The sequence below is a fragment of the Rattus norvegicus genome, chromosome 6, assembly GCF_036323735.1.
Source record: "Rattus norvegicus strain BN/NHsdMcwi chromosome 6, GRCr8, whole genome shotgun sequence".
Taxonomy (NCBI): domain Eukaryota; kingdom Metazoa; phylum Chordata; class Mammalia; order Rodentia; family Muridae; genus Rattus; species Rattus norvegicus.
In genome coordinates, this window is record NC_086024.1 from 128067713 (window position 1) to 128094192 (window position 26480).

Genomic DNA, 26480 nt, shown 5'->3' on the forward strand with positions numbered 1-26480 from the left:
CCCTCCCCAAAACAAAACCATAAATAGTCAAATGTCAGATTGAGTAGGAAACGCCTGTCAAGGTCTAAAATGAAGACACATTAAATTATAATCTTTCAAGACTGTCCTCATCATGGTCTTAAGTCGTAATTGATTAATAGATTCATAAACTCTTCCTGGGCCACTCTGGGACACCAGGCTAGCTCCGGAGGGGTCCATGTCAGGTCAGCTCTTGTGAGGAGCCCCCGGCAGGTTGAGAAGCAACTAGTAGGCTACTGCAGTCTGATGGTGGCGGCTGAACTGTCAGTGTGTGGAAAGCCCCGTGGGTGCATGGGACAGGACTCAGGCCCTCTCAGCACAAGGGAGCATGCGTGAGTGAGGTGGAGGGAAGAAGGTGGACATGGAGGATCCTCGGGGAGGAACAAACAGAGCTCTCACTCTGACACCCATTTTTTTTTTTCTGTTTTCACTCTGAATCGCGCTGTCATGACTGAAGTGATGGAAGTCCACGAGTGTGTGCTGACAGCTGTCAAATGCTACAGGATGGACTGGGGGCCTTGTGAGCTCTGAGAGTTCCCCCAACTTCACTTTCTACCTTGGTTTAACCCTGGCTTTGTGCATGAAGTCAGCATACACATATCCATGCTGTTTCTAAGCTGTTAGAGATGAACCATCATGATTAGCAAGTCTGGTAGTTTTCCAGGGTGGATCATGACAGAAGTGAGCATGAATGAATTTAAACCCCGTTAATAAGATTATAAGTGTCATATGACTGTCCAAGAGCTATTAGAAATAATTATTTTTAATAATTATTAAAAACAATTTTTTTTTTAGTTTATTTGTGCAGATGCTGGAACCAAGCTAGCTGAGTCCACCATCCTGAGCAAGCAGATGATAGCCTCTGTGCCCGGGGTAAGTCCTGGCTGAGCGTACGGTCTGTGGTTTTGGATCTCAGTGAATGGTGCTTCGGATTGGGATCCCAGCTTGAGGCTTGTCATTCACCAGTGGTGACTTGAGAGTAAAGTCGCTGTGGCCCCCCACTTCCTTGTCATCCATGTCGAGAACCAACCGAGATAATGCGTATCAAGTAAGCGTTGTACAGAGTAAGTACTGCTTACCGACGCTGGACACGGCGGCTACCATAGCAAGTGACAGACCAGCGTCATAGATAACTCCCCTAACACAACAGCTACAAAATACTAACGACGTTACCTGGGGGGTCTTACTCTCAGTACGCTGCTGCTATCATCATCGAGATACAGTGAGCACCTTTATTCTTAAAACCGTGCCCAGACTTTAGACTCTTTAGGATAGATTCATGGGAGGGGAATTACTCCACTGACTTTAAAGGGCCTTTAACATTTGTCAGTGCAGTGTAGGAAGGGATGGGATCAAATTCCAGTTCCTAGTAGCTTAGTACACAGAAGCGTGCCGTTCCCTTGCGTGAAGTTTGCATGGGCACCCCGACAAGTCAGAAGATGGCAGCCACTTCAGAGGTGGCTCCTCTCTCCCTCAGCCCTCTGTGGTGAGGGGTAGAGAAGCAAGCACAGACATGGGAGCTTTTACAGGTCAGATCTAGGGACAGAACATATCTCTTCCGCTTGTCTTACACAAGGGCACAGCAGCTGCAAGAGAGGATGGGAGACATGGTCAAGTTAAATGCCTGGGCAGCCAGAAGCTCTGCATGTTCTCTGCCTGTGCTGATGAATTCCTTAAAGGCTGATAGTTGCTGTGTATATGATTGATAAAAACGCACCCCTACTCTGCGAAAGGTTGTCAAAATCAATAAGAAGGCAGATTCACTATCACCATCAATAAAGCAGCTGTTACAGGATTCTCCTCCAGAGCCCTTTCCAGTGACACAAAGGAGGCCACTCAAAAGACAGCTTTAAAAAAAACTTACCTTTAACTATTTTATATCCATGAGTGTTTTTGCCTGTATGTACATCCTTGGACCACATACGTGCTTAGTGCCTGAGGAGGTGGTGAGCCTTTCCATGCAGGGGCTGGGAATTGAACCCAGGTCCTTCATAACAGCAAGAAATGCTCTTAACCACAGAGCCAGCTCTCCAGCCCCCAAAGGCACCTTCTACTTTCACCTGCCACCAGTGAGTTATAAACATAATAAGGACAATAAACATATAATATCTCAAAATGTAAACGCAAAGTGGCTAATCGGCAGAAATTTTCTCTTTCCCTTACAAAGGAACCTTAAGCTTTGATTGACATGTAAAAAACCGTAGGTCTCTGATTATGAAACCTGATGGATTTGGAGGTGAGCAGACACCCGTGGAGCCATCGCCACGGCCTGGGCGTGTACATCGTGTCTGCAAGTTCTCACTGATTATTATAATAACACTTTGCATCTGAGGAGTCCTCAGGGCAAAGTTGTAAAGACACACCAGCATCGCCAACTGTAGGCTTTATTGTCACCTAGTGGTACACCAGGGTTTACCTGTCATGACTGGCACCTTGTCCCCACTGGCAAATGCCACCCGTTCTGCTCTCCTTGGCAGACTCTTGATTACTGCACATACTGATGGTCATGTGGAAGTGTCCTTCTTATAAGCCCCCCGGGAGGGAGTGAAGCCAACCTCAGGGAGGGCAGTTTGATAAGAAATGCGTTCAAGAAAATAAAAGGGCACCAGCTTGCATACATTCAAGTGTCATTTTAGATGTATCCTTTAAAATAAGAAAAATGGGAGGGCTGGAGAGATGGCTCAGCGGGTTAAGAGCACTGGCTGCTCTTCCAGAGGTCCTGAGTTCAATTCCCAGCAACCACGTGGTGGCTCACAACCATCTGTAATGAGATCTGATGCCCTCTTCTGGTGTGTCTGAAGACAGCTACAGTGTACTCACATACATAAAATAAATAAATCTTTAAAAAAAACGATAAAGATAAAGAAAATCATTAAACGGGGGAGGGAGGGCAATGCCCAACCCCGCCACTGTTTAGAATAAGCATTTAACTGAAGGGCTACAGAGCTGAACCGCTTCCGTATTCCAACAGTTCCCTGTGTGCTGGGAACCCTCCGCAGAGGTTTGGAAGGAAATTCAAGCCCCACCGCTCTCTCAGAAGAGAAAGGCAGGGTTTAGGATTATAGAATTTTAAATTGCTCTTTTTTTTTTTTAACGCTTTGGGTTTCCCATCGTTCTGCAATGAACTCACGCCGCCGTTTTTATACTGTAAGAAACACAGCCTGTAAAACAGATGGATTCTGAAGGGCGGTTTCAGCTCACAGGCCTGAAGTTAGCCTCGAGCTCAGCTCCTTTGTCACAAGTTCCCCGTCAGAGCAGACAGATCCCTCTGAAATGCAGGGAGCACGGTCCCTTGTCCTGTCTTCTGGCGACACATCTAAAGATATGTCCACATCTTACAAAGCAAAAAGGGGGAGGGTTGGAAATTACAAGGGCGAGCTTTTTCAAACGCAGACGGCTCACTCCCCGAGATTTTCCTGAGCCCCAGGTGGGTTTTTAAAGCTGGATGTAGTTGCTGCCACTGGAGCAAACTAACCCTGCAATGGTAAATATTGAATAATGCGCCTAGGGATTCTTTTCAGTGACATTTGCCTAGTTGGACTGGTATAAAATATTGCCTATGAAAGAAACAAATCCCTTTCAAGAGATTCAAGAGCGGAGTCTCTGTTCCTATTTGCATGATACACGAAAGGTCAGGGAGAGTGGAATAAATCGGGGAGGGGAATCCTGGCTTTGCATCGAAGGATTCATATTGCAAAAGCCGGAGCACAATAACCTTTTATAATTCCTTCACTGGATTTAAATTAGAAGGAGAAAACCTTAGAACATGCGAGATGCCTGGAAAACACTGACAGACTGGCCACTGACCTCATTTGACTATTTGTTATCCTGTCAGAGGATTTGACAAGCGGAACATTCTAGAAGAGAGGGGAGGTGATACAGTTCAGCGCGGTGCAGATTTACATGAATATGGGGGAAATGAAAGTCTCTGGGTGAGCTAGTTAAGTCTGTAATGTTCCAGATTTTCCTAAAGGAAGCCCAGAGAGGCTGTTAGCAGGGCATTCACAGGGCTTCAAAGACTGCGTGCCTTTGATCCGAATTATGCAGCTGACATGTGGGTTCTCTCGCCGGCACAGCTCTGACGAGGGAGCCTGTCCATCCACTTTGCTGTTTCACTTCCAATCTCAGATTCACCACACTGCTCCCAGAGAGCAGCGGGTCCCCTGCCAGTCCATAGTCCCCCACAAAGGCGTGCCTTTTCTTTTGTTTTGAAATGGACCAAACACAGTCCAGGTGTATGAGGGAATCCATCTTCCTTCTACTTACCAATCCTAGAAAGAGCTCAAAATGAATACAAGATTCTACCTCCTTCTACATCTGCCGTGCGCGTGAAAGCAAACCATGACTTGATTTGAAAACAACTTTTGGCTCTGCAAACCCAGTATGATACCTGGGGGGCGGGGTTGAGACGGTTAAGGTTGTGTAAACCTTGATACTGCACATCTCACAGGCATCCAAGGCTTCTTTGGAGCATCTGATGGATCAGTTAGGTCTGACTCTTGTGTTTACACCGGTTTAAAAGCAAGCAAGCCCACTTTAGTTGCCTGGTGGAAATAGCAATTACTTTTCTTTCTTTTGGGCTTTCTGGTTTCTTTGCTCTCTAGCACAAACTTTTGTTTAAACCAGTTTTGTATGGAAGGTACTAGTGGTGGGAGTGGGAGTGGGGAAACAGAGAAGGAGACAGCTTTTTGGTGAGTCTGTGGTGGCTGAGCCGTGTCCCCGTGTTTCAGTGTGGGACAGCAGCAATGGAATGCATACGGCAGTACGTCAGTGAGGTGCTGGACTTCATGGCAGACATGCACACCCTAACCAAGCTCAAGGTAAGCTGGCTTCCCCCCATTCGTCCCTTAGGATACAAAACGGAGAGAGGCTTCTGACAGGAGAATAGACCCACAAGGGAGTTTGTTGCTTCCTGCAGATGCAGCTGCAGCTCGGTAGAATGAGCCCGTTTCTTGGGGGGGGGGTCTGAAGAATTAGGGTCCAGTAGTACTGCAAATTAAAAGGAAGAAAAGAGAGTCCCATGGTATCAGCTTTCTGTGTAGTTTTAAAAACACTCGCTCCATTCTCAAAATGTCCTTATTCAATACTAGCCCCCTTTTAAAATGTAGAAATCGTGGCTTGGGTCATATGGCCCTTCTCTCTAGTTACAGTCTGTGGAAGTGGGGACATCAGAGTTGAACCTCAGACTGCTGTGAGCCCTGGTGGGTTCCCCTCCTACCACCCAGAGCTACCTTGATACCTCCAGCTTTGGTCTCCTCCACTCGAGTCAGCAGGCTCCTTCCTGGTCTAATATGCTCAAGATCAATATAAAACAACCCAGGAAGACCGTGGCCCACAGGCAAAGCACGAGCTAGGGATTGTTTGTTTCTGCTTTGACACTGTCATCTTTAAGGCAATAATGAAGGGGAGAGACAAGATTCACTTTACACGTGAACGGCATCCCAGTGCGGGTGTTGAATTTATTGCTCGCGTAGGGGTGTAGCGGTGAGATGAATGATTGGCAGCTGCCTTGCTCCGCCATGGTCCTACCACAGAGCTAATAGTCTGAAAGAGTTGAGGAAGGCTCTGGACAGAGGGCAAGCAGAACTCAGTCTAGAGAGTGGCCCTTGCTCAGAAGTCCATCTGCTGAGAACACGGCCTCTTCACGAGGCTCTATCTTTAGACTGTGTGCAGCCGGTCAGGGTGTTTCTTGATGCATACAGCAGTAAGACAAGATGGTAGTGTCTACCATGTCCAGACCCAGCCATTTTAGAGTGAGCCTCCTCGTCTGTTAGTCATATACTGGTCACCAGTTGCTGGCTACACGAACCTGAATGACTTCAATGCAAAAAGAAGGGGCAGCAACTGTTCCCTAAACATTTTGAGCTTGTTTTATGGAAACTTCTGGAAAAATATTCACAAAATGCCAGTGATGGTCAAAAAAATTGATACAATCCAACCTCTGACCATTAACTCCTTTTAGGAAGCAGTCAAAACCCTCAAGTAGCTACAAGGTTAGGGATGGGGGCAGTTACAAGAGGGGTGCTCAGACGAACTGCTGGGAAGCAAAGGGTTTAATTGGAAAGTTATTAACACTATGGACAGACAGACGGAAGCATGGTAGTGGCCTTTAAGAGAGGTCAGGGCTCGGCACCAAAACTATACTGGCCTGGTAGGGCCCCTGAAGAGAGGATTCATAGCCCACCTTGCAGAAGTGGGGTGCCTCTCTGAGGATGGGGGAGTATCCCTTAGTCTCTTAGGCAGGAGGCAAGGAAGGAGCGGGTGAGGGATGCGTGACCACCAGTGCCTGCTTCCCTGTGAACGTGTCTCCCACGTGAGTGCCGCTGGCACTAGGAAGTCTGTTAGCTGGGGGATCTGGACCATGTCTCAGCAGGCGTCTCCATCTGTGGAAGGGAGAATTGTCACAGAGTATTACGTCTGAGCAGCAGCTGTATTCCGACATTGCTTTCTTAACAGACACATGACTTAAACATGGTCATTGGCTACTTGGAACGGAACTGGGTCTAGAACCTATGTCTTAAGCCCCTGAGCAAAGGAAACCTTCAAAATTAACTCAGCAAATAGGCACTGAGAGTGTGCGCTATGCCCTGCCCTGTCGTAGGATTGCATTGACAGGTAGCTGTCCTCATTTAATTTACCGTCTGCTAGGGGCCAGATTTGGTGGCTGCTTTTTGTAAGTTGTAATAAAGCTATGGCTCTCACAACTACCATGAAGGAGCAGCAGAAGGAGTGGCTCGGCTACGGGGCCGGGGGAAGGCTCTAAGGGAAGTGATGCTGGGGCTAAGATCGAACGACTCAGTAAAGGGGGCGGCATTTCAAATAGACATTTCAAATGGGTGTTGGGCAGCAGAATCAGCACAGCAGAGCACGGAATGAATGAAAGGAACACTGCAGAGGCCTGGACAGTAGTCACTCTAACTCCACAGGCCACAGGGTGGTCCCATGGGCTCCATGCTGGCCTAAGAACAGCGGGGAACCATTCAAGATGCTAAACAGGTTGCGTGATTCTTTTGCCTGCTTTTGGGACCCTTTTCTTCTTATTGGGTTGCCTCAGCCAGCCTTAACCTGAGGAGATATGCCTAGTCTTATTGTAACTTGATAGGCCATGTTTGGTTGCTATTCCTGGGAGCCCTGCCTTTTTCTGAGGTAAGAGGAGGAGGAGGAGTGGCTCTGGGGAAGAGGGGAGGTGGACAGGGAGAGGGACTGGGAGAGAGGAGAGAGGGGAAACTGAGGTCTGGAACATCTCCAAGTGTCTACCAGCATTACAAGGTGTCATTTGATTTTACAGAGTCACATGAAGACGTGTTCCCAGCCTCTGCACGAGGACACCTTCGGGGGCCATCTCAAAGTTGGCCTGGCTCAGATTGCAGCAATGGAAATCTCCCGGGGCAACCACAGAGATAACAAAGCCGTGATCCGCTATCTGCCTTGGCTCTACCATCCCCCCTCTGCAATGCAGCAAGGGTGAGGCGCCTGGCATTTTACAGGTGGGGGAGGGGGGCTAGAGAGCGGGCTCTGTGACTAAGAGCACCGGCTGCTCTTCCACAGGACCTGGGGTGGATTCCCAGTGCACCCAGGCTCACAGCTGTCTGTAACTCCAGTCCCAGGGGTTCTGATGCCCTCTTCTGGCTTTTGCGGGCCCTGCACACACACATGGCACACATGGGGAGGCAAAGTATCCACACACATAAAATAAATTAAAAATGGAAGTACAAATGAACAGAAGTGCTCCCCATAACATAAGCTACCCATAAAAGAGAACGACCCAGCTTGTTCTCACAGGCAATGGAAGCTGGATGCTTCGAGGAATCACTTGAGCCCTAAACCTCAGCTAGTTAGTAAACCGGACACGGGGAATCACACACACTCTGTGCCTTCAGGCAGCTTGATTGGTAGAGCAGAAGCCACGGCAGGGATGACATGAGCTATGCGGAGGCCCATGCCCCTGACTTGCCTCTGTGGAGGCTGAAGCCAGTCACCTGGGGCTGAGTTGCTTGAGCTCACCAGGGTCACCTCAGAGGAAGGAGTGAGGGTGAGCATGAGCAGAAGAAAAACAAAACCACTTGACGAGTGTGTCTTCCACTCCTCTACTCCCAGCCCTTTGTGAGGATGTCTGGGAAGAACTTTCTGATAAGGAAAGAAAGGATTTGGGAAGAGTCCAGGGAGACAGCCAGACTGGCTGATGGATACTGAATCTTGTCCCACTAAAGCCACCCCCTTCCTGAAGGGAAAATGGAGGATTAGAGCAGAGAGCGAGACAAATAGATAGGATTTGGGGTTTCCATTCTTGCTGTGGCATTTTGTTTTATGTACCAGCCTGTGAGGCTACACTTTAATCCCTTTTGCCGCTAAATATTCTCTGGGCATCAGAGGAAAGAGAAAAACCTAATGTCACCCCAAAACTCGTCCTTTCTTCCCTGACAGACCTAAAGAATTCATCGAGTGTGTCTCCCACATCCGACTGCTGTCCTGGCTACTTCTGGGGTCCCTCACGCATAATGCCGTCTGTCCCAATGCCTCCTCTCCCTGCCTCCCCATACCTCTGGATGCAGGCTCCCACATTGCAGACCACCTCATTGTTATCCTAATTGGATTTCCAGAGCAATCAAAGGTAAGTGATTTCTGCGGGATTCAGACCCTGTGCATTGGAACCACTAATGGGACCCTCATCAGCCGGTTAGAGTCTTCTGAGAAGTAAAGGCATTTTAGCTCACTCTCCTGTGTCTGCTAGGAAAGTAACTGTGCTAATGCCATACTTAAAGTTGTTTAAATTCCCAGGCTGTCTTTTCTCCCCTCAAGTTGTTTCCTGGCTTACTTTTATGGAGATAAATTATAGCAGTAAGGAAGAGTTGGTTTCCCAGGCAATTTTTTTTTTTTGTCTCAAAACAATAGAGAGAAATAACAGGTTACAAATACAACAAAAATTTGGTGTTCGGTTTTCGGAACCAAGGATGAAGTCGGGGGGGAATGTATGCCCCATCTCATTCTTTATGCACTTAAAAAAAAAAAAAAAAAACTCAAATCCCGTAGGACACATGAACACACAGCGTGAAAGTAAGAAAGCTAGCGTGGTGCTCAGCCAAGCACACTGGAATCACCTACCCAGAGGAAGTTTGCAAACTGCAGAGGCAGATGGTATGCTTAAGAGAATAAAGTAAAGCCCAGGCTGATATAAGAGCCCAGACAGGCAAACCAGACGAGTCAGCTACCAGGAGCCAAAGGCTAGTCCTGGAGCTGAGGCAAGCTCTGGGAGATCCTAGTGGGTTTAAGAGAGCCTGAGACTTAGGACAAAGCAAGCTCTGTGAGAAAATAGAGTACCCACCCAGATGACCCACGTGATGTTTGCAAAAGTAACCGTTTCCACCCAGACTTGTACTTGGTCCTTAAGGATGGTATCTGCAACTTTGTGCCCCATTCTTGCACGGCTCAAGGGACTCGGTGTACCTGGGGCAGTGGTGGGAATTAAAAGACAGACGCGGAGAAAATATGGGGTCAGGTAGACTGGACTGTCTTGATATCCAGTCAAGCCTCAGCATCCCAGACACTCTGTGTGTTAATTATATAGAATTGACCAGACTGGCGGGGTCACTGCATACAGCTGAACAAGGAGATGTGTTTATTACATGCAGATAAACACAGAGGCAGGCTCTGAGATACATCTGGACAAGGAGGCCAGTTTAACTAATCTTAGTAGGAGCAGTCTCTGTGAGGGAGCTGTCTTCAGGCTATAAACATCAGGGAACAGGGAGATATGGTAGACATTTTGTACACACACTGTCAGCATCTGCACATGACCAGAGGAATATTTTGTCAACCTTTTTGTCCTCAGCCCAGGGAGAAGACTTCACCATTTCCCCATGGGCCCAACAAGCCTATGTTCCTTTGACATTGCAGTACCCATGTCAAGAATACAGAATTCAATTAAGACTTGATTCAGTCAGGACTTCCTCTGCCCCCCCCCCACACACACAACCTTTGTGAACTCGAAAACGTTTATTTGATTTTCCCCAGCTTCAGTTTTTCATCTGTAAAGTACACAGTGGGATGGCCTGAGAACTGTGGACGTAGTCTGTGGAAAGCCTCCGTGATGCGGGAGCTGTGGCCGTGAGTGCTCACCACAGATAGGTCTTCTGTTGACACTGCTTGGCTGCCACATGAGTCTAAGCGCAGGGAAGGGGGTCTTGCCTGCCTGTCTTTTACTCCTGGCTGACCTCTTCGAGCCCTGTTTTATACATGTGCAAATACGTTAACATGGCTATACAGAGCATGCCTTTTCCCTAGTCGAGCTTAGGGATGAAAATGTCAGTTTCAGAAAAGGACAAGGCAGTGGGTAGATTTAGTCTGCAAACTAAGGTGTCCTCTCCTGGAAAAAGAGGGTCCCCCCCCCCCGCCTCAAGCGCACTCCCACTGGCAGAGAAGAGCGGACTCAAAGCACAGTCTGGGACAATACCTTTGCGAGTCTCCTGTGTTCCCTGGCCAGGCCATCTGCCTTGAGCACGGAGCAACACCCGTCCCCCTCTTCCTTTCCAGACGTGCGTGCTCCACATGTGCTCCCTCTTCCATGCGTTCATCTTCGCTCAGCTCTGGACCGTATACTGCGAGCAAAGTGCCGTGGCGACGAACGTCCAAAATCAGAACGAGTTCAGCTTCACAGCAATACTAACAGCGCTAGAGTTTTGGAGCAGGGTGACACCAAGCATCCTTCAGCTGATGGCCCACAATAAAGTGGTGAGTTCCTGAGGCTCCCTCTGAGACAGACCTAAGCCACACTCCTAGTCATTAACCCACAAATGAGGATGAACAGAGTGCGTGCGTGTGTGTGTGTGTGTGTGTGTGTGTGTGTGTGTGTGTGTGTCTGTGTGTGTGTGTGTGTGTGTGTGTGTGTGTGTGTGTGTGTGCGTGTTAAGTGGCTTTATCTAGCCATGCCACCATATCAAAGCGTCATGTTGTAGGTCAGGAACATTAAAAAACGAAGCAAAACAAACAAAAACAAACAAACAAATGCAAAGCAGATGTGTTTTGTCTTTCCTACCTAGCAATAAATGAACTCTGTATGAAATTTCTACCTTTAGGGTGGGTACTGCAAAGCCAAAAGATTAGGAGAAAAAAGCCACATCTGGTTCGAATTCCAAAGCAATATGGGTAAACCTCCACCATTACGGGACCACAGGAGGTCTCAAGGCCAAGGGAGGGGCTGTCTCAGACTACACCGGAAACACCTGGGGAACACTTAGCCTGCACCCATTTCATTAAACAAACTCGCATGGTCCCTCTGGAGTCAGTGGGAGGTATTTCTGAGAGACTCTGGGGGTTCATTTGGTGTTTGGAGGATTCTTGGCTGAAGGGGCGCCAGCCAGTGTCTTGGTTGTAAGGGCTCCATGGATAGAGTTCTAATCTGTAGACAGTTCACAAACTGGAAGCACGTTCTAGGGATTCTGCTGTACCTAGGATCCCTTGCTGCCCTGGTCACGGAGGTATTTGGGCATGATGTCTAAATTGAGGAATATTTTCTGCTAGCGTTTTGTAAGGAAGGAGGATTCCATATCTCCTTTATGGGAACACGTTCCTTTCTTTGGAGGAGACGGTATAGTATTGCATGTGGAGAGATGTTTGGTTCCGTCGAGGAAAGGTAGGCTCATGTTAGGTTTGCAAGCAGTTCCTGGTACTAAGGAAATAATTGCGTTTATCGGATCACAGGTCTATGACCGAAAGAGAACCCAGGGATCACATAGTTTGTTATTTTGAAGATGCCAACACTGGAGTTTACACGTCATGCTAGAGATGAGCATTTTCATCCAGTGTTTGGGTGCCGGTGCTTTCCCCCAAATCCCTGGCGTTCAAATGTCACAAATGAATCTGTCCCCGGAGCAGTTCTTATATATTTTCTTACATACAAAATTTCTTACATGCAAATTTTAATTATATTTTTTACCTGGAAAAAATTTATTCAACCCAGTAAGGCAGTCTAGTAAAACCTCCCTGGATTATTTAAACTCCATCTGTAAGGATTTCCAATGAGGGACACAAATCTTATTTGAACCAGTGTGAGTATGGCTACCTGGGCCACAGGGAACTGTAAACCACTCCCTGAGAGACCTCGCTGTGAGTGGAGAGAGAGAGAGAGAGAGAGAGAGAGAGAGAGAGAGAGAGAGAGAGCGCACCTGGAAGGGTGCTCAGGATGACACTGAAGCCATGGGTCCTCCAAAGGGAGCTAGAGAGCCCTGCAAATCAGTGACAGCCATCCCTGAGTTCCAACAGCAACCAAGTGACTAAGGCACGACCATTCCAAAGCTGGGGTGAGGGTGGGGCGACGGGACAGAAGGACTTTGAAAGGTCTCTTTCTGGTATAAGGTTTCAGAGGTGAGTGGAAGCCGCTCTCTCTGGTATTCACTCTTAGGCAAAGAGAGCTTCTGGGTGCAGGTTACCAGACCTCTGTGGCTGCCTATGAGTTTACAATGTTTCTAGTTGACTGGGAATACAATTGACTGTGACGTTTGTTGTTTCAGATGGTAGAGATGGTGTGTCTCCATGTGATTAGTTTAATGGAGGCCTTGCAAGAATGCAATTCAACCATTTTTGTCAAGGTAGGAGAGGCTTATGATTTTTTACAAATCATTTCATACTGCTAAAAGTAAATATGGATTTGTTTTGAATGCATGGACTCAAAGAGGAGGGAAAGGAATGGATTTGGTTTAAACCCATCGAGCTGGGGGATAGAGGATATAGTTTCTAGAAATGCGGCTAATATGCTGTGTCTGCCGGACCTATACCACTGTGATGAATTCTTCCATGATGGTTGTGCATGACTCAGGAGTTAAAGCCAGCAAGGGAACACTGCTTTAAAAACACCCGGTGACATTACAAATCAGTTAGTGGTGCCCCACTTGGCAAAAGCTATCCAGACAACCAGAGAGGTCTCTGTGTTGTCTGAGGTGATACCTGCTGCTTTGGTCTGACATAATTCAGACTCCTGTGTTATCATTTTAAACCGGTATAAGAAGGTAATTCAAGCATCCATTGCCCTTCCAGAAACAGCAGAGTATGACGTCAGATTAAAGAGCGAGTGGGACCTATAAGAGCATGGGAAACTTTGCCACAGGGAATAAAACCCCAAGAGACAGAGCTGTACCATATGAACCCCTCTTTACCTTCTAGCTCCCCGTTGCCCTTGGTATCCTGTCATTCCTCCTCTTCATCCCACGGATGATTGCTCCTCCCTAGCCACACCTTTCCTTTGCCCTCTACTCTCTTCTCTTGTCTTGACCTCTGCCACCATTGCCACTCAGCACAAGGCATTAGCTTGGAATCATGCGTTGTTTCACACCTTGCTTTGCTCCACTAAAGACGTGTTACCTCACCGTCTCAGGCTGTGCTGGAGAAAAGCAGACATTTTGCAGGGAATGCTCATCTGATACTAAGGCTTTTGGTTCAAATGGAGGAGCTATATCTTAGCATATCTTAATATGGGGAAAAGTCAACAGTGTGGGGAAAACTGTCAGTTGGGTGATCCTACCTGATTTTAATTTTCTGCAGTTTCTTTAAAGTGAAATTTACATGGCTTTACATGTGCTTAGCCAAGCATATCTAAGTTGTATGCTTTGATGAGCCTTGACACCTTTTACTTCTTTTCACAATTATTTATTTTCATAAGTGAATGTGTATAGGTGTAGGCGCATGCTGCTGTGGAGTGCGTGTGGAGGTCAGAGGATGAATTCAGAAGCCTATTGGCCCCTGGTACCTGGGTCTCTGGGGTTGAACTCAGGTCATCGGGCTTGGTGATCAGCATGTTGGATCACTAAGATGTGTCAGCAGCCTGACATCAATTACTTCTGTGCCCCATCACCACGATCAAGACAATGAACTTAGGTGCCATCTCCAATCATTCTTCCACCCTTTAAGGTGCTCTGTTCTGCTACTTCCTGCCCTTGGGCAACTATTGATCTGATTTCTGCCATTCACTATGAATAGATTCATGCCTTGCATGTTTCTGCCTTCCTTACCTTAGGTCTGTTCGACTGAGATTAATCTACGTCGTCACATGCATGAGTTAGTTGTTCTTATCTTTGATGGCAGTCATTGCATGGCTACACTAGACATTGTTCATCCGCTGTTGTCAGTTGGACATCAGAGGTGTCCAGTGTGGGTCTCTCATAAAATCTGCTGCGAGTCCGCACATATAAATGTTGGCGCATGCATGCTTTTGTGTGCTGGGTAAACACCCAGAAGCGACTGCTGGGCTGTCGGTGTGGTTATGGCGACAGACTGTCTCCAAGGTGCCTGTGTTCCGTTATGTTGTCTATAGCCATGGGGAATGTTCCAGTTCCTCCGTGGCATTTGCTATAGCAACATTTTTATCAGTGTGGATTATCGTTGTGGTATTTCATTCTTGCAAATGTTGTATGAAGTGAGTAGTTTTAACATTAGTTATTCTGAGAGTTGGGTAGTAGCATCTCGCTGTGCTTTAAATTGTATCTCTTCAATGCCAGATGATGCTAAATTTCCTTTTTTCATCTGTGTGATTGTTATCTGCTTGCTGAAGTGCCTATTTGGCCAAGCTTGTTGGGTTGAAGCTTTATGCTTACTGAATTGAGAGATACAAAACCTGTGTGAGAATGTGTCCTCAAGGATTTTCCTACGGTTGTCCTTTCATTGTCTGGACAGTGCCAAGGATTTTTGTTTTGGTGAAGTATCCTTCATTAGATCTTTCTCCTCCTTTCCCATCTTCTCTGTCTCTCTATTTAGACAGTGCCGCACGTAGCCAAGGCTGGCCCTAGAGCTACTTCAACCCCAAAGCTGGCTTTGAGCTCCTGGTCCTCCTCGTGCTGAGATTGCAAACGTGCACCACTGTGTCCAAGTCTCAACTTAAAAGAAATCACTTTGATATTGTAATTTTAGAAAGTCTTTCCAGCCTCCTCTCCTCGTCTTGCTTCTCCCCTTCCCACTTCCATTTTCTTTTGTGGCAGTGCCCTCCCTATGTAGCTCTGGCTAGCCTTGAACTCACTGCCCTCCCCACTCAGCATCCCCGGGCTGGTTTTATGCATGCCCAATCCTGTATCGGACATTTTCGTTTTCCCCCAGTTTTTATGTGTGTTCTCTCCCACACTCGTGCCCGTGGCGCATCCTGAATGATTTTTGTGTGATGTGAGGCGTGAAACGTGATACTTTTCGCGTCTACCAAGTGTAATTATTCCACTGTTGCTGTTAAACATACTGTTGATTTTCTATCGAGTACTTTTACATCTCAATGGTCATCCCGTCACAGAAGCCACGGTCCTTCATTCATCCTTTTCAAAGCGGTTTGACATTTATAGGGACTTTGTCTTCACAGAAAGGTTGTTTTAAGATCAGCTTGTCAATTTCTAGAAGATCGCTCAGACTGCTGGGATTTCTTTGAATCCTAAGGTTGGAAGAAACTTCAGTCTTAACAATTATCATCTCCTGACCCACAAGCACGCTCTGTCTTTACATTCGTATGTGTTCAACTTCTCTCAGAAGTATTCCTAAAGTGGTCGTATCCTATTTCTGTCGGCTTGATCCACAACCATGTCTCATGGTCTGCTAAGCCTGTGGGAAGGGAGTGTCAGGAGAGCAGGGTAATTTGTGCGCTCGCTTTGTCTCTGCCCAGTCCTATCAGTTTCAATTTTATGTATAATTATTAAGAAGCTCTCCAGTCAGACCTATATCTATAGGATTCCTGTCTTTCCTAATGACTTGAAACTATGAAATATCACCTTTTATACTTGGCGAATCTTTCCCCTGGAAGCTGTTTTGTTGAATGTTGATAAAAATCAAGGTAGGCCTTTCTTACCTAGTGTTAGGATGGTAAATCTATCCCCATCTTTTTAATCTGTGTCAATAACGTGTATTTCTTGCAGACACTGTGCAGGCAGCTGTCTTTCTAAAAGCATCCGGTTTGACACCCTCTTCCTTTTGGTTAAAGTCTTTAGGCCATTTTCATGTTGTGTATTTTGTCACATTGTGGGTTTAAATCAACCAGCTTTTCAATTGTTTTCTGTATTTCTCATCTGTTCTTTGCCCTTTATTCTCCCCACCCCCACCCCCGGTTTGGATTAATGGAGAATTTTGTGATTATATTCTGACTATGCTTTTCTTTGTTTCCTTTCTTAAGATGGGAACTTGGGTCATTAATTTGGAATTTTCTTTTCAAGCACCGGTGTTCAGACTTAGTTTCCTTTTGGGTGCTGCTCTAAGTGCTTTCCCTCACTTGGGTGGTATACATTCACTTCAGTTGAGTTAAAAAACACTTCTTCATTTCTGTCTTAGCTTCTTGTCTGACCTGGAGATTTTTTTAGAGGTATTTTAAATTATCTTCTTAACAGTATTCCATTTATTACTTTTAGTGGTTGATTTTGACTTTACAGTGTATATATATTTTTTAACTTACCATGATCTTCAAGCAATACTGTAGTATTACTTGTCTTTATTACCACTTCCTGTCTCTATACATGTTGTAAACCAGACCACACATTGCAAGGATGATGATGATGATGATGATGGTGGTGGTGGTGGTGGTGGTGATGGTGATGATGATGATGGTGATGATGATCATGCATTAGAGTTTAACCTAGGACTATGTGTGTGCTAGGAAGTGTTCTTCCATAAAACCACACTCATATCTTTTTATCTTTTAGCCTTTTGATATAGTGTCTCAGTAAGTTGCCCAGGTGAGCCTTGAACTCATTCTATTGCCCAAGGAAGCCTTGAACTTATAATCTTCCTGCCTGAGCCTCCCCCAGATAGCTGAGATTCTAGACCTACACCACCATGTCCAGGCTGTCTTGCTGTTTTGACTTAAATAATTAACAGTCACTTAAAGGGCTTTGAAATGGGCTTTGGGGTCATTGTACTTTCTGTTGTTTTCACTTGCCACTTTCTTTTTAAGGATTGGTTTTTGCTTTTATTTATGGATGTGTGACTGCGGGGAGTGTCCACATGTGTGTACTCCCCCCCCCCACCGCATCCGAACAGGGTGTTGATCCCCTGGAGCTGGAGTTACAGATGGTCGTGAGCCACCTGACATGGGTGCTGGGAACCGAACCTGGGTCTTTATGAGTAGACTTGCTCTAGCCACTGAGACATCTCCAGGCCCCCATGCTGGCCATTTTCTCTTTCTTCATGGTTACACATCCACCTTCTGTTATCACTCCTTCTGTACTATAAATAAAAAAACACTTCTCACACCAGCCTGCTGGTAATGAATTACTTTAATGTCTCAAAAATATTTCACAATTTATATTCATTTGTTTTGTATATTTAAATAAGTATATTTTTAATAAGGTATCACTATGTAGACCCAGCTGGCTTTGAATTTCAGTAATCCTCCTGCCTCTGTCCTGGGATACTACACCTTGCAGTGCTTTAACAATCCAATGCTCTGGGTAGCAGGCTCTGGGTCCACAGTGTCACCCAGTGTCTGAGAGGTGCTGTGACCCACTACCTGCCTGCTCCCATGTTCCCAGCAGGAGTCTGCATGGGTCCTGCCTTTCCTCGGCTGTCATGATACACCCCCCTCCCTCGCTTTGAGGCCTTATCTTTACCACCACTGTAAGGTGTTTGGAAGATGGTGCATCCTGGTAGCATTTCCTTTACCCTCCTGTGTTTGAGTTGCTGGGGCTTAGGGTTTATAGGTTGTTGTTTGTTTGTCTGTTTTGGGGGTCGGGGAGACATCACCACAGTTGTTTTCAACTGTTTATCTTCAGCAACTCTATCCGACTGTCTCAGCCTTCCTTTCTCTTGGTCTTCCTGGAAATGAGCATAGTGGGGTTGATGAGATGCTCACAGGCAAAAACTTGCAGCCCAGACTGATGACGTGGTCTTGATGCCTGAGTCCCATATGGTGGGGAAGGGAACAGATTCCTGCAAGTTGTTCTCTGATGTCCACGTCCATTCTCATTCTCTCTCCCTCTCCCTCTCTCTCTCTCCCCCCTCTCCATCTCTCTATCTTTCTCATACACACACACACACACACACACACACACACACACACACACACTATTCATCAATGAACAACTTTTTAATTAAAAATAGGTGTGACGATTCTTTTAATTCTATTGTCTGGGTCCTTTTGACTTTGTCTTCTATTAACTGGCTTTTCTTCTCATTTGTGGGTCATTTTTCTGTTTCTTCGCATGCCTTGTTGGACTTTTATTTTTATTTGTTTTTTGATTCTTGACATTGTGGATCTGCTAGCTGTTTTCATACTCATAAGGTAATTAAATTGCTCACAAGCCTTTGAACCTTTCTGGGCTGGCTCTCAGCTTTTCCAGTAGGGGTAGAAGTGGCACTTCCAGCTTCCACAGCACCACTGTGACGGAGCCCCTTCCTGCCAGACTTACACATCCACCTTCTCCCCTCTCACCCATCCAGAGAGCACAGACTCTACTCGCCCTGTGTGACCAGCATGGATGTTTCCCTCCAGTCGCTTCACACAATTTTTATCTCAGTGTTGGGTGCTTTTTCTGCTGGTGCACACTGGTTGGTATTCAGCTCAAGTACAGAGAGGCCCCTTGTAGACCTGTGGCACTCTCTCTGTGGCACTCTCTCTCCGTGGCACTCTGTCTCTGTGGCACTGTCTCTGTGGCACTCTCTGTGGCACTCTGTCTCTGTGGCACTGTCTCTGTGGCACTCTCTGTGGTACTCTGTCTCTGTGGCACTCTGTCTCTGTGGCAGTCTGTCTCTGTGGCACTCTGTGGCAGTCTGTCTCTGTGGTACTCTGTCTCTGTGGCAGTCTGTCTCTGTGGCACTCTGTGGCAGTCTGTCTCTGTGGTACTCTGTCTCTGTGGCACTCTGTCTCTGTGGCACTCTGTCTCTGTGGGAGTCTGTCTCTGTGGCACTCTCTCTGTGGTACTCTGTCTCTGTGGCACTCTGTGTCTGTGGTACTCTGTCTCTGTGGCAGTCTGTCTCTGTGGCACTCTGTCTCTGTGGCAGTCTGTCTCTGTGGTACTCTGTCTCTGTGGCACTCTGTCTCTGTGGCAGTCTGTCTCTGTGGCACTCTGTCTCTGTGGCAGTCTGTCTCTGTGGCACTCTCTCTGTGGTACTCTGTCTCTGTGGCACTCTGTCTCTGTGGCAGTCTGTCTCTGTGGTACTCTGTCTCTGTGGCACTCTGTCTCTGTGGCACTCTGTCTTTGTGGCACTCTGTCTCTGTGGTACTCTGTCTCTGTGGCAGTCTGTCTCTGTGGCACTCTGTCTTTGTGGCACTCTGTCTCTGTGGCACTCTGTGGCAGTCTGTCTCTGTGGCACTCTGTCTCTGTGGTACTCTGTCTCTGTGCCACTCTGTCTCTGTGGCACTCTGTCTCTGTGGCAGTCTGTCTCTGTGGTACTCTGTCTTTGTGGCACTCTGTCTCTGTGGCACTCTGTGGCACTGTCTCTGTGGTACTCTCTCTGTGGCACTTTGTCTCTGTGATACTCTGTCTCTGTGGCACTCTATCTCTGTTGTACTCTCTCTCCGTGGCACTCTGTCTCTGTGGCACTCTGTCTTTGTGGCACTCTGTCTCTGTGGTACTCTGTCTCTGTGGCACTCTGTCTTTGTGGCACTCTGTCTCTGTGGCACTCTGTGGCAGTCTGTCTCTGTGGCACTGTCTCTGTGGTACTCTCTCTGTGGCACTTTGTCTCTGTGATACTCTGTCTCTGTGGCACTCTATCTCTGTTGTACTCTCTCTCCGTGGCACTCTGTCTCTGTGGCACTCCATCTCCGTGGCACTCCGTCTCAGTGGCACTCCGTCTCTGTGGCACTCTGTCACTGTGGCACTCTGTCTCTGTGGCATTCTGTCTCTGTGGTACTCTGTCTCTGTGGCACTCTGTCTCTGTGGCACTCTCTCTCTGTGGTACTCTGTCTCTGTGATACTCTGTGGCACTCTGTCTCTGTGGTACTCTGTCTCTGTGGCACTCTGTCTCTGTGGTAATCTGTCTCTGTGGCACTCTGTCTCCGTGGTACTGTTTCTGTGGCACTCTGTCTCTGTGGCACTCTGTCTCTGTGGCACTCTGTCTTTGTGGCACTCTGTCTCTGTGGCACTCTGTGGCAGTCTGTCTCTGTGGTACTCTGTCTCTGTGGCACTCTGTCTTTGTGGCACTCTGTCTCTGTGGCACTCTGTCTCTGTGGCACTCTGTCTCTGTGGCACTCTGTCTCTGTGGTACTCTGTCTCTGTGGCACTCTGTCTCTGTGGCAGTCTGTCTCTGTGGCACTCTCTGTGGTACTCTGTCGCTGTGGCACTCTGTCTCTGTGGTACTCTGTCTCTGTGGCACTCTGTCTTTGTGGCACTCTCTCTCTGTGGCACTCTCTCTGTGGCACTGTCTCCGTAGCACTCTGTCTCTGTGGCACTGTCTCTGTGGTACTCTGTCTCTGTGGCAGTCTGTCTCTGTGGCACTCTGTCTTTGTGGCACTCTGTCTCTGTGGCACTCTGTGGCAGTCTGTCTCTGTGGTACTCTCTCTGTGGCACTCTGTCTCTGTGGTACTCGGTCTCTGTGGCACTCTGTCTCTGTGGCACTCCGTCTCTGTGGCACTCCGTCTCCGTGGCACTCCGTCTCTGTGGCACTCCGTCTCTGTGGCACTCTGTCTCTGTGGGACTCTGTCTCTGTGGTACTCTGTCTCTGTGGCACTCTGTCTCTGTGGTACTCTCTCCATGGCACTCTCTCCATTGCACTCCGTCTCCGTAACACTCTGTCTCTGTGGCACTGTCTCTGTAGTACTCTGTCTCTGTGGCACTCTATCTCTGTTGTACTCTCTCTCCGTGGCACTCTGTCTCTGTGGCACTCAGTCTCCGTGGCACTCCGTCTCCGTGGCACTCCGTCTCTGTGGCACTCTGTCTCTGTGGCACTCTTTCCGTGGCACTCCGTCTCCGTGGCACTCTGTCTCTGAGTGCAGCTCCTTTCCCCTACTTTCTCCACGTGGCTCTCCTCTCTCCACTTTGCCCTTCGAACTTTAGCCATGTGGAATAGCAAATTCATCTTCAGACTATTGCAGGTTGCCTGCCTGTGCATGCAGAATGTCTGTGCAGACCACCGCAGTTTACCTGTACAGGAAAACACCCCCCCCTCTCTTTCCTTCTCCCTCTCTCTCCCTCTTTGCATTCCCAGAACCCTCCTTCTTTACCTGGCCCACCAAGCAGCCTTCACTCTAGACCCTGACTCCAATGTCCGTGTCTTTCTTCCTCTTTCTTCAGCTGGCTCCACTGCCTCTGTGGTGAAAGGGCTCTGCCTGCCTTTGGGAGGCATTGTGAACTTGGAATTAAGCCCAGACTCCCTAATGGGCCACCTGAGATCATCTGTGGGCTCATGGTGGGTGGCTTGGCCTTTGTCTCCTAAACCCCGTTTCTGTGACCGGCTAAGACTCCCTCTTCTCAGCATTCACGAGTCCCTCCCATCCCTACGGCTCTGCACATGCCCACAGCTGTATCCAGGCTTGGTCCCTTCCCAGAGCACCGTGTATTCTTACTCTGGGGTCACCATGGTGAGGACCTCAGGCTGGAACTTATGCTCTCACAGTCTGAGGGCTGGAGGGCTGGGAGCAGGGTACCAGAGGGCTGGTTCCTTGGGCAGACAGGAAGAGGGCATCTTGCCTTCTCTCTCCCAGCCTTTGGCATCTCTTGGCTTCTATCTCTTCTCATGTTCTCCCCATGTGCGTCTGTGTCCAGACTCCCCTATTGACCAGGAGGCCGGCTGTACTGGATTGAGGCCCCGGTGTTCTGGTATGACCCCATCTTAACTGACTACATCTTCAACAGCCCTGTTTCCAAATAAGGCCACATTCTGAGCACTGCCAGCTAGGACTACAAAACAGAATTTCTGGAAATACGATTTAATCCACAAAAGTCCTGCTCTTGTGTTGGGGCGATGTTTAAGAGAAACACAGACTGAAGTGCCGCGGTGCCTGTCACTTTAAGAAGGTGCCGAGAAAGCGCCAGAATAAACCAGCATCCCCAAACTTACTGGATTGGCATCTCTTGTCCCATTTACAAGTCACCAGTGAGATTCCTGGGGACACATCAGAAGACAGACGTATTTACAAAGTGACGAACATTCGTGAACATCGTAATGGGTAGAAGTTTGAGCAAGAGGTCAGAGCAGAGAGCAGAGAACTGCTCCTAGAGACAGTTGCCATGGGGTCAGATGACCCCAAGTAAGGAGAAGACACACCCCCTTCCCCTCGTGGGTACCCACACTTTAAAACTTCCCAGCTCCATCTTGCCTTCTAAGCTCTCTCCATATCTTTCCTAAAAATCTGCCCCTGGCACTTCCCACACCCCTTCACCTCCCCCCTCCACGCCCTCCCACGGAGCTGTGCCTCTGTCTTGCCTTCGCTTCCCACCCAAGCCAGACACCTCCAGGGCCCTCTTGTTTCTGTTCCACACAGGTCAGGTCTCAGCAGTGTTCTGCACATTGCCCCGTGGTACTCATACCTCCTCAGGCAAATCCAGTGGCCGCTCCTCTCAGAGCCTCTCTGTAAAGATCCTGAGGAGGGCATCCCATTTCAAGAAAGTAGGGGTTGAAGTAAACACATACACATTTAATTTCCCATGCTCGGTAAAACCAAGAGATCATAGCTCTCTACTCTACAGTGTGCTTTTTAAGCAGCCATGGGGGGCTTGTTGACCTCCAAATGCCACCATCTCAGTGGGGTTTAGCCTGGGAAAGCCACCACAGAGAAGAGCGGCTCTGTGGCAGGCCCACTTCTCACCACTGAGGACAGCGGCTGTGTGGCAGGCCTGAATCTCGTGTGGTGTTCCCTTGCAGTAATGGAAGCTTATATGGGAGAGTGTAAGACAGCAGTAACTAGCTTTCTGTCTCTCTCCATACAGCTGATCCCTATGTGGTTACCAATGATTCAGTCCAATACCAAGGTAAGTCATCCCCCGGGCTGTCTGGAAGCTCTACTCCCTCCAGAGCACCTCAGAGCATCCATAAGGGAACATTACTGCTCCCTTGACTGCAGAGAAGGAACCATGTTGGCCTATTCCTGGTCTCCTGGGCTGATAAGGCAAGAGACTCTAGGCAGATAGGGGCTTACAGAGGACGTCAGCAGGGGTCCTGGTTCTGCTCACTGTGGATGAAAGAAGAAGCATTGGCCCCTAATTAGAGGACAAACCCCATCTAAGAAGGATCACCATGGAGTCTAGCCCAGGCTAACCCAGTGATGTCATATGACAATCTGAGATGGAAAGAATTCTAGGAAGAAAGGAGGGCCCCAGATCCTGGAAGGGAACCCCCCCCCCCCCCCAGTGAATGTGTTTCTCAACCCCGGGTCTCACTGGTGGTGACATTTTGGCACATACCTCTTAGTCAGGCGATAAACGGCAGAGCCAAACACTGCTCCATCCACACCTGGTGCCTGTCCGTGACATCTAGAACTCTGGGGAGAGGAGGAGGGCAAAAACACTCTTGCTGGATTTCCTTCCCAAGGTTAGGAAGCCATGCCAGTGGGAGGAGAGGGGTGTGGACTCAAGACATCTGAGATGTCAAAAGCCAGCAGGCCAACAGTGTGAACAGGAGGGCTTGGCGAGGAGCTGAGAGAAGGATAAGCTTTGACATGGCCCCTCTGTGTCCAGTGTCAGGCGACTGAGAGGCCATCATAATATTAAAATGTATCGACCATCTGCTACGAGCTGGGTCCCCTTCTAGAAAGTCTTCACTCACTTGTCTCATGGAGTCCCCGAAACAAGTGTTACGTTCCCACTCTTCCTGAGACAGTACCTTAATACAGGCTGATAGACCCTGTCCCACAGCTTCCCCACTAGAGTCTGAACACCTAACTATTGCATCAGCACACACTCCATTGCTCAGGCTCAGTGTGGTAGCCCAGGTGCTGGGAATTAGCTCCATGTTCCCACTGCAGTGAACCAACCTGAGCTCCCCGTATGGATGGAGTAGAGCAGGCTCATCCCCCCCCATCCCCCACTCCCCACCCCTTAGCGCTGCTAAATTGGAAAGCGAGCTAGCTCTCTTCAGACCTGGTCTGATTGATGCCTGTAGACCGACTGCCACGCCCATCCCCCTCCTGACCTGCGCACTTAGCTGAAAAGAACTGACCTGTCTACCCTTTCTTAACAGTACTTATCCGCCGGCCTCCAGCTTCGTCTCCAGGCCATTCAGAACAACGTGAACCACCACAGCCTAAGGACGCTGCCCGGCTCGGGCCAGAGCAGTGCTGGCCTAGCAGCCCTCCGGAAATGGCTGCAGTGCACCCAGTTCAAAATGGCCCAGGTGGAGATCCAGTCCTCAGAAGCAGCTTCTCAATTTTATCCTCTATGAGTGGACTCCTCGGCTCCAGTGTCGACACGCTGGCTTAGCAATAATGGGTATAAAACAAACAATTTGATCCAAGCAGGTTGGGGAACCTTGGTACTGTACACTCTTTCTAGTTTAGTATACAGACGTGCAAAGGCCGGAGAGGGCCACCAACGAAGCTTTCTTGCTACACATATTTCTGATGACTCCTTGGGCTATCTGATTAAGTGTTTCCTTACATTATTTTTTAAGAAAAAAAAAAAAAACAACAAAACCAAAATCATTTTTCTTTATCTAACTTCTATTTTTTTTAAGAAAAAAAAAATAGACTGGTGGGTACTCACAGAAAAGTTGTATAAAGCCCCCCTGTTGCTATTTTTGATGATAGAGAATAAATAGGGTTTTTGAAACCTTTGTAGTGTTTTTTTCTTAAAAATCCACTCCTGGAAATGCAATAAAACCAAAACAAAAACGGACTAGAGTCACTAGAATCCAGTGATCCGTGACCGAAGCGTCTTGTCGTTAGCCCTAGAAAGAGAGGCAGCTTGCAAGGAACATTACAAAGTGCACTTAGAAATTAAGTGGCTAAACTGTGCAAATTGGTTTTTTGTTTGTTTGTTTGTTTGTTTGTTTGTTGTTTTTAACACACTTTCCCCAAAACATCTGCTAAGTCATATTATTTTTAAAATGTGTTTTTCAACTCAGTAGTTCTGGGCTGGGCTCTCTTACGAGCTTTACGTAAGGTCACCGTTTTAGTTTTGTGAGTAGCAGTTCCATTCTTTTGTTCGCACTTGTATAGGACTTCCGTTTAAAATGGTGGCTCACGCAGCGGACCAGAGGAGGCCCCCTGCACAGGTTCTGAGCACTGCCCCTGGAGTTACATTTCATAAAACGAAACTTTAACCTTGTAAGGGCTCCAAGGTTTATGCACACTTACACCTTAGCAGTCCCAAAGCAACCTCTCCCCTCCATCTCCCCACCCCAAGCTGTAACACTGACCAGAGAAGACAGGGTAGACATTTAACCCGGATGCTGACATACTATTAAATGCATTTTTACTGTCTTTGTGAGCCTGGGGTTTTTAAAAGTCAGTTTCCAGAGCTAGCGTTTACTTCCTGGCCACCATCTCTTCAGGACTTTTATGCATCCTCACCTTCTCTAAGACCAAAATCGTCAAGAGACAAGGGCTTCTCTTCTTATCTAGTTCACTCCCTTTCAAGGACTTTGAAAGCACAAGGTAATTCCCTTTTTAAAAACAAGTTGGTAAGCAAGAGCCTCCTCCTCTGTTCTGGGAAGCCTGACGTACTTCTCAGAGTCCTTGGCTGAATGAGTGCTCCCGGGAAAATCAGAGCTTGGTGCTTCTGGGAACCTGCAGGGAACCTGGCCTGTCCTAAGAGCCCCTGTTTATATCTTACTGACATATTCTTCGGAAAGGCAGGAGCCTCCACCCCAGCCATGCTTGGCTGTGTTTCTGTGAATACCTGTGTTCCAGTCAGTTGTACACGTATTGATTTCACTTGCAAATGGTGACAGCTCCGGGCTCATGTCCCATCCCAATCCCCAGAGTGTGGCACATAGTAGGTGTTTAGTAATATTCGCTGAATTGGATGCATTTAATTCTTTGTGGTGATATCCAGTGGGCTCAGCTAGGCCTGAATTGTCCCATTCTGCTCTGGTTCAGGGATTCCTAGAAGGATTTACCCACCAGAGGAGGAAGTTCTAATCAGTCTCCTGAGGGAGTGGCTTTGTTAACTACCCTATCCAGACTCAACTACAGGCCCCAGGCTCCTTCTCCAACTTATCCTTGCCCTAGTTCTTTGAATAAGCTTCTGTCTCCACTTGCCTTTCTGTTTGCATTCTCAGTGAGGGCTGGAGTTGAACCCGTAAACCAGTGTCTGGATTCTAGACTTAATCCCACTTACCACCTACTGTGTGCTCCCACCCAGACATACCTGTCTCCTTGCCCTTGAGGACTATGATCATTTTATTGCCACAAACTCTGTCCCTGTGGTCAGTATATCACGAGTATTCATTGGTTGATAGAGATTCATAAATTACCCAGCCTACACTGCATCCACAGATGCCAGTATCATCCCTAGTTACCTTGTGTCAGCCCTCCCTGAGCTAGAGCTCAGGTATTAGAAGACAGGAAGAGAGAAGGCATTTTACCAGGATTGCCTATGGAGGAAAAGGTATTTATGTAGGTCAAGAACAGATGAACT

The 26480-nt window shown here is 47.7% G+C and overlaps 1 protein-coding gene across 26 annotated transcripts in view; it reads left to right on the top strand.

Annotated features, from left to right (window-relative positions):
* Unc79 (unc-79 homolog, NALCN channel complex subunit) overlaps positions 1–24668 on the top strand; it is a 250710-nt gene extending 226042 nt beyond the window's left edge. For all 26 annotated transcript variants that reach the window (XM_063261997.1, XM_063261998.1, XM_063261995.1 and 23 more), the window contains 8 exons: positions 814–891; positions 4749–4838; positions 7307–7482; positions 8443–8629; positions 10549–10746; positions 12525–12602; positions 22833–22874; positions 24082–24668. In XM_063261997.1, coding sequence (XP_063118067.1) covers positions 814–891; positions 4749–4838; positions 7307–7482; positions 8443–8629; positions 10549–10746; positions 12525–12602; positions 22833–22874; positions 24082–24282 — 1050 coding nt within the window. In that variant the 3' untranslated portion in view covers positions 24283–24668. The remainder of the gene's footprint in view (positions 1–813; positions 892–4748; positions 4839–7306; positions 7483–8442; positions 8630–10548; positions 10747–12524; positions 12603–22832; positions 22875–24081) is intronic.
* Positions 24669–26480: the final 1812 nt, after the last annotated feature.